Source organism: Chlorella variabilis (assembly GCF_000147415.1).
Source record: "Chlorella variabilis unplaced genomic scaffold CHLNCscaffold_7, whole genome shotgun sequence".
Taxonomy (NCBI): Eukaryota; Viridiplantae; Chlorophyta; class Trebouxiophyceae; order Chlorellales; family Chlorellaceae; genus Chlorella; species Chlorella variabilis.
In genome coordinates this window covers 486761-495462 of record NW_005435081.1, presented here as the reverse complement: position 1 = coordinate 495462, position 8702 = coordinate 486761, and the positions used below count along the sequence as shown (strand labels likewise).

Sequence of the window (8702 nt, the reverse complement as noted above, 5' to 3'; positions counted from 1 at the left end):
ATGCGCATGCAGGTGTGCGGGGGGGTTTTTTTGTTGGGGGGGGGGGGGGGATGGCGGGGCGTGGGCCGGGTCGGCTGGCGGCGATGAGTCGAGGCACAGCTCGGGCTGGATCGGCTCCCTGCCTCTGCGGCGGGTGGGCGTAGTGCTTTAGCCTGCTGCCCGGCCAGGGCTGCTGGTGCTGGCGTGCTGCGGGCCGCCCCCTGCTGCGCCTGGGCTGCCGCCTGCTGCCGCTTGCTGAGCACACCAGCTGCTCGGGCCCCGCCCCTCCTCCCCGCTGCCGCCGTCTGCAGATGCAGACTCTGAGTCGCATGATGGCTCTCAGCGGCGGCTCTCAGGGTGAGCCCTGGCCGCCAGCTCAGCGCCAGCTCAACGCCAGCGCAGCTCCCGCCCAGCATCCCAGCCGCCGGCCGGCCCGCGTGCCTGGCCCTGCGGCCCTCCGGCCCTGTGACTGCATGGCTGCACCGCTGCTGAACCCGCCGCATGTGTGTGTGTGTCATGGCTGAACCCGTGTGTGTGCATGTGTGTGTGGTGTGCCTGTGCGTGTGTGTGCAGGCGTGGCAGGCATGCCCCAGATGAGCGATGAGGAGATGATGGAGGCGGTGATGGGAAGCACAGGTGGGCGCGGGCGCGGTGGTTGGGAGGGCAGGGAGGGAGGGCAGGTGAGGGGTGAGGGAGGGAGGGCGCGCGGGCTGGGTGGTGAGGGAGGTGGCTGTGGGAGGTGGTTGGCGGCAGCCGTGGGTGTAGGGGCCACGCCTGTGCCCCTGGTCACACACACGGAAAGAAGGGCTCTTGGGTCAGGCGCCTCGCTGCGTGGCGACTCCTGAGCTGCCTCTCTTGCCCCGCGCCCGCGCCCTGCTCGCCCCTGAGCGCCCCCTGTGCTGCCCTGCTGCCTCCCCCCCTGCACCGCCTGGACCGCAGGGCCGCGCAAGGTGGCGGCGGGCAAGGTGCGGCGCAAGCGGGGCAGCAAGGGCCTGGCAGAGCTGGCGGCGCTGCAGAAGTGAGGAGGCAGCCCCACCTGGGGGCCGCTCTGCTGGCAGCCTCACACCCAGCGTTGCACGATCGTCACAAGTAAGCAATGCATCAAGCAGAGCCTCGCGCCACACGTGAGGGCAGAGCATGCAAGGCTGCCTCCCTACTCTCGTGCCGCTGCCGCGCGGCGGCGCCGCTGTTGCGCTGGTGCTGGAAGCGCCGCCGTGCCGTGGCCGCCAGCCAGCACGCCCAGCCCAGCCCAGCCCAGCCCAGCCCAGCCCAGGCCTGCATCACGTGTCGGCAGTAGCCAGCCCCAGATCTGCCGCCACGAGGCGCACTGCGATGGGGTGGTAGGCCGCCCGCTGGTGCTGGAAGATGTCTAGCGCCGCCTGCCGCGCCCTGCTGCTCCTGCTGCGCCGCAGCGCGCGGTACAGCTTGCGCAGGTAGCTGCAGGGCAGGGAGGAGGAGGGCGTGGGGCTGGCGGCAGGGTGCTGCGGGTGGGGGCGGGCGCCTGGGGAGCGGGCGGGGTGGTGCGCGTGTCGTGGGGGGGTGGTAGGGTGGTGGTGGCAGCGCAGCGCGGGCGGCTGAAGCAGGGCGCAGCAAATGCCGCGGGCCGGGTGGTCTGGCTCTCCCCCCGCCCTCACCGTGCCCGCCCTTGCTCCTGGAGGAAAGCCTCGACATGAGGCAGGATGGCATCATCGCCTGCAGAGGGTGCACCCCCCATTCACACAGACATGTAGAAAGGCCAGCGCCACTCAAAAGCTCGCTCTGTCAGTGGGGGGCAGAAGGGGAAAGAGAGGAGAAGGCAGGCGGGAGCGCCCACCTGCGTTGATGCAGAGCTGGTACCAGCTGGTGCGCAGCTCCGAGTTGCGCCGCACATCCAGGCCGTACAGCTCGTCCAGCCTGGCACAGCAGGCACAGCAGGCAGGGCAGGAGGCACAGCAGGCACAGCAGGCTGAGGCTGGCAGGGCAGGGGCAGAGCCAAAGCGGCGTGGCTGGATGCGGCGGCAAGAGAACGGCGCTTCCCAGCCTTGCACGTCAGGCGCAGCAGGCAGGGCAGGCGCGGCAGGCGTGGCAGGCTCCTGTTTGCACAGTCCAGAGGAAGCTGCAAGGGCGTGCCATGCCACCACTGCCCACCCACCCCCGCCACCCCCCACCCTGCGCTGCTCGCGCGCATCACCTGCGTGTGATGGAGGGGTGCAGCGGCTGCATGGCCCGCAGCTCACCCAGCTTGTCAGTGAAAGCAATCAGCTGCACAATTTGGTTGGTGGGAGGGACAGGGTACGCTGCTCTCAGGGCTGGCCCGGGAGGGGGGCTGGCCCAGGGGGCTGGCCCGCTCAGGCACAGTCAGGCCCCGGCCCAGGGAGGCACATGCAGGCACGAGCTGCGCAGCTCAGCACGCGGCTCTGAGCCGCCCTGCCTGGCTCCGGGGCAGGCTAGCCCCGGCAGGGTGCGGCGCCCCTTGCTCCCTTGCAGCCACGCTGACGTGACCCAGCAGTACCGTACCGCCTGCCGCCTGCCACAGCCCCCAACCTGTGTGGAGGACCAGCCCTCGATGTCGGCGGGGGAGGCGGCGGTGGGGCCGCCGCCGCCGATGCCCAGCACATCCGCCGTGTGCCATCGCGTCGCCAGCGCGTACGCCCCTGCCGCCAGGCTCTCGTCGTAGCGGTTGGTCACGGGCGGCATGCCTGCAGGCAGGGCAGGGAGATGAATGTCGCCAGCTTTCTGCGGTGGGGTGCAGGGGCATTGCAGGCGCGCGTGCGCGCGCGCGCACACACACACACACACGGGGGTGGGCATGCCGGAGGCGCGGCCGACGAGAGCACCCGCCTGCACGCTCCCCACCAGCATGCTCCCCACCTGGGCTGTACAGCCACGCCTGCCAGTCGATCTGGGCGATGACCTCGTTGGCCTGGAAGTGGTCGCAGAAGAAAGCGCGGAAGTCCTCGCTGCCCAGCGGCTGCGACTGGAAGCGCTGCAGGTAGGCTCGGAAGAAGGGCTGGAAGGCGGCGGCGCCACCGACCAGCTCCTGAAGGTAGTGCTGCGACAGGGGGGCAGCAGGGGCAGCAGGTGGTGGTGCCAGGGTTGGTGGGCTGGGATGGCACACCAGACGGACCCGCGCCGCGGCCGCAGGCACCCGTACAATAAGCTGCTTTGCCGCCACCGGCGCGCCCCGCCCCTTCCCGCCAGCCGCCTGTGCACTGCTGCCGCCGGCGCGGGCGGCGCCGCCGCTGCAGGCACGCACAGACACCCCGGGCCCACTCGCCGCAAAGTAGAAGCCCTTTTCGTAGGGGATCTGGGAGAGGGCGGCGTCGGGGTCCACCCCACCCGACAGGTCTGGAACCAGCGCCGTCAGCGGGTGCCCCTCCCCAAATTCCTTCTGCACGGTCTCCTTGAGGATGAGGGCTCCGATGGATGCCTGCAGCTGGTACATCTGCGGGGAGGCGGGGAGGCGGGGAGGCACCAGGCAGAGAGAGGGGTCAGCAGGCCGCTACCTGCAGCATCTGCGCAACGACGGGAGCGGCAAGGGAGGCGGGATGTGGCTGGAGCAGCCCCCCGGGGGGCAACCTGCCAGCCAAGGCCCCCACCAGGCCCCTCCAAGAGCTCATCCACCCTTAAAACAAATACATGTCGCCATAACCACCACCACCAGCAGCGGGCGACCACACACACAGCGAACCCGGCCCACCTCCTCCCCATACAGCCGCCCCAGGATCTTTCTTTCCAGAAAGCGAGTCAGCCCCTCGTTGAGCCACAGGTGCTGCCAGTCGGAGTTGGTGACCAAGTTGCCTGCAGGCGCCAGGAGGCAGGCGGGCGGGCGGCGGGGCAGCGCGGTTCGGTGAGCCGCACAGCACGGCATGGGATGGCACAGCACAGCACAGCACAGCGCGGCACAGCACGGCACAGCAAAGCACAGCGCAGCATGGCAAGCACAGCACAGCGTGGTATAGCGTGGCGCAGCGTGGCGCAGCGCAGCGCGGCGCACCCGTCCAGCTGTGTGCTATCTCGTGGGCCACGGTCTTGGTCATCGATCTGTCTCCGGCCAGCAGGGCGGGGGTCACAAAGGTGAGGCACGGGTTCTCCATGCCGCCTGCACACGCCGCCAGGCAGGCGCGCAGGCAGGGTCAGAGCAATGGTGGTGGTGGGCAGGCAGCCGACTCAATGATGCAACAGAGGCCAGGTCGCCGCGCCTGCTGGTGCAGCGGGGAGGCCACACGGCACGGCAGCGCGACCACGCCGCGCGCGTGCCGCTGGCAGAGCGTGCACCCAGCCGAGCGCCCACCGTAGGGGAAGGAGGGGGGCAGGAGGAGGAGGTCGTAGCGGCCCCACAGGTAGGGCCCCGCCAGCTCGACCGCGGCCTCCAGAAACTGGGGGGTCTCTGCAGCACAAGGCAATTGACGACACCAGCCGTGGCGCACGTGTGCTGCACACAACCAGGCTGCATGCCTGCTCTCCACCACCCGCTCCCCGCCCCCTGCAGTCCGCCAGCCGCCGCCAGGCTGCGTCCCCGCTGCCGCCACCTCCCCGCCCACCCACCGGCAAACTCAGAGGCGCCGGCCTCCACCATCTCCGGCTCGCTCCACACAGCAGAGATGGGCCCCAGCTGCCGGCTCTCCAAATTGCCCACTGCCAGCGCCAGCAGGTAGGAGGAGATGGGCACGCCTTGCCTGCAGGGACGCGCCCGGCAGCTGGGGTGCACCCGCAGGCCGCGCCTGGCAGCCGCAAGCCCGCGCCTCCCAGCCCGCCCGCCAGCCTGCTTGCCCACCTGACAGCGCCGTCCACCCAGCAGGCATCAGCCGCTGGCCCTGCCCCCACCGCGAGCGACCTCACCTGAAGCGGTACACCTTGGTCCCGGGCCTGGGCGCCACGTGGCGCAGGTCCGCGGTACCGCCGTCGCCGTCGTCCCGCCCCTCGCCCTCCACCGGCACCGCGCTCATCAGCGCCCGCAGCTGCCGTGGCACCCGCACCGCCGCCGTGTACGTGAACTTGGCTGCGGGGGCGTCCTGGCAGGGCAGGATGCTCCTGGCATGGATGGCCTGGCACTGGGTGAAGAGGTAGGGGTGCCGCTTGCCCGCGGTCTGCTCCGGCGGCAGCCACTGCACAGCGGTGGCCCCAGGCGGGGCGGAGTAGCGGACGGCCACGGCCACCACCTCACCCGCCCGCACCCCAGCGGGCAGCCTCACGGCCAGCCGGCTGCCCAGTACTGGGTGGGGATCCGACACGCGGTACCGTGCCGCTGCAGCGGCAGGGGCGGCCGTGGCGGCGCCGCGCGGCGGCGGGTTGGCTGGCAGGCGCTCAAAGCGGAGGCTGCTTGGGCCGACGAGCAGAAAGAAGACGTCAGCACCGCTGCACAACAAGGCAGGCACAGAGTAGGAGCAGTAAGGAGCGCTCCTCACCCGAGCCGTTGACCGTGATCTCCTCAATGGTCAACTGCGAGGTGTCCAGCGCCAGCTCAGCGACGCCATCCGTGCGCACCACCGCGGTGTGCTGCAGCAGCGCGCAGAGCGGCACGGCGCCCGGCTTCAGGGGCCGGGGCGCTCCCCGCCATCGCGGGACGCTGAGGGGCCGGGCGGCCGGTGGCGGCGATGCAGCACCCACCTCCACAAAGCCGCTGAGCACCCGGGTCTCAAAGTCGACGTCCAGCTCAATGTGGGAGTGCGTCACTGCCGCATCTTGGAAGTTGGAGAGGGAGGAGGGGTCTGGCCCAGTGTCGAGCGGCATGGCGGCGGCGTGAGGGCGGCGGGCGGCGGGACGGGTGCCCACCGGCGGGCCAGAGGGAGAGAAGGAGCCGGCGCGAGGTCTCCTGCTCCTCCACAGGCTGCCCCGCAAGGTTTCAAGGTGCCAGCCGCCTCTGAAACGCGCTGCACACGACAGCAACACAGGAAGCGGCGCACACGCTGGCACCCTTGCCGGCAGCAGGGCTGGTATCATCGATGGAAACGATCGCGATGTGCGGCGGGCGTCGGGATGTGTGTCTGCTGTCCTGCTGGGCGTGCTGTGTTGCCGCTGAGCGGCGCCGCACCGGGCCGTCAGGCTTTCTTTGATGCGTGAATCCAAGAATGACTGACGGTGGCACCAGTGATTCTAGATGCAGATATCCAGCTCAACTCCCTTGTTTTCAATAGAGCTGAAGGTTAAAAGGGCGGTGCAGGGGTGCCGGCAGGTTGACCGCTCCATGCTGCCGCTGAAAACAGTGCTGAGTACCAGGTAGGAGGAAAATCAGGTGAGGAACCAATCGTGACGAATCATGGAGATACGGCAAAATGCTAGAACAGTATAGTGTCGTTCATAGACATATCATGCCCACACGTGGGCGCGATGCCAGGCCGCCTGCACCCGCGACTCATCGGGCGCGCAGCGTGGCGTGGCCGCCTGCCGCTCAGTCCTTGGACTTGATGCACCTGACGTCGGTGTACTCCCCCGCCACCTCCCAGCCCTGCCCGCATTCGGTGCACGTGGGCGCGCCCTCCTGGGGGCCGTATCCCATGGCGCCACAGTCTGTGCAGTGGGGGTCAAGGGTGCTGCATGCCACACACTGCTTGGCCGCCTCATCATAGTAGAAGCCGTCGCGGCAGAGCCTGCACCGGGCGTAGTCGTCCTCGCAGTTGGCGCAGTCGGCCACGGCGCACCTGCGGGCAGGCGAGGCAGGCAGGCGAGGGGTCAGTCGATGAGGGGCGGCGCGGCAGGACGGGGCCCGGCGCGGGCCCGCCAGGCAAGGCAGCGGACGCAGGCAGGCACTGGCAAGGGCGAGCATGCTTGAGAGCAGCGCGGGCCAGTCTCACTTGTCGCATGCGCCGGTGGTGGGGTTGGCCCCGTACTCGCCCTTGGGGTGGTTGCAGATCTGCGGCAGGGCAGCAGGCAAGGCAGGCAGGGTGAGGAGGCGGCGTGTCTCAGCGCAGGAATCACTGTGGGTTGGCAACCCACCACCTCTGCCGTCGGCCGGTCCCACCGCTGCAGCACCCCCAGCGCCCATCCCCGGCCTCACGTTGCAGAAGTCGACGTCTCCGTCGCACTGGGCGCAGTGCTTCACGGCGCACTTCTGGCACGCGCCGCCGTCCAGCCAGTAGCCCACAAAGTACTCGCACATGTCGCAGACGCCGGGGGAGGAGCAGGACTGGCAGCCCTCGCTCTCGCAGGGCACGCAGGCGCCGGTGGCGGCGTCAGGGCCGAACCCGATGTCACACACGTCGCACACGCCGGCGCCGGCGCAGCGGTCGCAGTTGGCGGGGCAGGCCTGGCAGGTGCCGGTGGAGGTGTCTGGGAAGGAGCCGGAGTAGCACTCTGTGGAGACGCCGCCGTTGCAGAACAGGGCGCTATCGTCTTCGCATGCCTGCAGGTGGGGGGTGGCGGGGAGGGCAGGCAACGAGGGTTGAGGGAGAGGAGCAGCGGGCAGCGCAGGCAGGTAGAGCAGGCGGGCAGGCGGGCGGGCAGGCACACACAGGGGGAGGGGGGCACGGGAAGGAAGGCAAGCGAGCACACTGGCGGCATCGGCGGTCTGGCTGCGATGGTGGGACCAGCTGGCGCCAGCAGTACCATGCACCTGGCACTTGCCGTCGATCAGGCCCTGCTTCACCCGGCAGTACTGGCAGGTGCCGTTGAGGGGCGCGCACTCCTGGCAGCCCTCCAGCGGGCAGGGCGTGCACTTGCCCTCCTCATTTCCGTAGAGGCCAAAGTCGAGGTTGCCCTCGTCGTCGCCGCGGCACTCCAGGCAAAAGGAGGGGTCCTGCGGCAGGCGGGCGTGGGTGGGGGGGATGCAGCGGCAGCAGGGGGCCGTCAGCAGGTGCCCGAGCATGTGGCATGGCGGGCAGCAGGGAGGGGCGGGCAGGCACTGTCGGACTGATTTGATTGGAAGCTCAAGAGGCCCAAGGGGGCTCACCTCGGGGTCGCACCGGGTGCAGTAGGCGCCGTATTCGCCCATGCCATTGCACTCCACGCAGGAGCCCTCGGCATTGAGCGAGAAGCGGGGCCAGCACTCCTCGCACGTCGAGTTGTCGGCGGAGCAGGTCTTGCAGCCGCCCAGGCTCAGGTCGTCCCACCCCTCTGTGTTCTCTGTGCACTTGGCGGCAGCGCCTGCAAGACATCAAGGTATCGAGTTTCATTTCAGGCCTGTGCTGCGCTTGCACTTCTCGGGGCCGCCACTGCAGCGACGGTATGTGTGGCGGTGGCGAGGCGCCAGCGGCGATTGTACAAATCCATTTTGCACCCCCGTATTCCAGTGTGCTGCCGGTCTAGCGTGCATATCCCGCACCCTTATTACAAGGGTACACATGTGCACATGCTGCGCACATGCCCGCGGCACAAGGGTATCGGCCGACCAATGCGGTTGGTGATCTCACCGGTGGCCAGCAGCAGGGCTGCGCAGAGCGCCAGCAAGCTCAGCGGCGCACGCATGGTCGGGGGTGGGGGAACTTGCGGAAGGGGTTGTTGGGCTCGGAGAGTAGTCTGGGATGGTTGAAGCGACAGAGCTGATTGAAATGAGGGCAAATGCAGCTTGCTATATGCCCGAAGAACGCGTGGCCATCTGGCCGGCCATGGCCCCGCTCACAGCTGAGCTGGCAGGAACACTCCCATGCATGGGACGGGAAACGTACACGGGGTTGTGAGGGCTCGCCATGCAGCCGGGTCGTGGCCTAGCAACCGCCGACACTGAGCTGCAGGCACCCGGCGATTCCGCTCCAGGGGCAAGCGGGCGGCGCCCGCTCACGCCAGGACTTGGTGCAAGGGGATGTCCC

At 69.4% G+C, this 8702-nt stretch overlaps 3 protein-coding genes across 3 annotated transcripts in view; 1 reads left to right on the top strand and 2 right to left on the bottom strand.

The window, feature by feature from the left end:
- Positions 1-824, top strand: part of CHLNCDRAFT_48710 (hypothetical protein) — a gene marked incomplete at both ends in the record, with an annotated part of 4791 nt that extends 3967 nt beyond the window's left edge. The window contains one exon of the mRNA XM_005848791.1: positions 785-824. Within this exon, the coding sequence (XP_005848853.1) occupies positions 785-824 (40 nt within the window). The remainder of the gene's footprint in view (positions 1-784) is intronic.
- Positions 825-1259: 435 nt separating this feature from the next.
- On the bottom strand, positions 1260-5691 carry CHLNCDRAFT_144199 (hypothetical protein; the record flags this gene model as incomplete). The annotated part of the gene is made up of 14 exons (XM_005848589.1): positions 1260-1416; positions 1614-1671; positions 1793-1872; positions 2150-2220; positions 2503-2657; positions 2830-3010; positions 3215-3403; positions 3659-3759; positions 3956-4060; positions 4253-4348; positions 4507-4637; positions 4801-5206; positions 5367-5457; positions 5569-5691. The coding sequence occupies 14 exons, from the start codon at positions 5689-5691 to the stop codon at positions 1260-1262; spliced, it is 1944 nt and encodes a 647-aa protein (XP_005848651.1).
- A 658-nt stretch (positions 5692-6349) lies between these two features.
- Positions 6350-8361, bottom strand: CHLNCDRAFT_57482 (hypothetical protein; the record flags this gene model as incomplete). The annotated part of the gene is made up of 6 exons (XM_005848588.1): positions 6350-6599; positions 6753-6811; positions 6956-7300; positions 7511-7693; positions 7847-8040; positions 8307-8361. 6 exons carry the CDS (start codon positions 8359-8361, stop codon positions 6350-6352), a joined length of 1086 nt encoding a protein of 361 aa, XP_005848650.1.
- Positions 8362-8702: the final 341 nt, after the last annotated feature.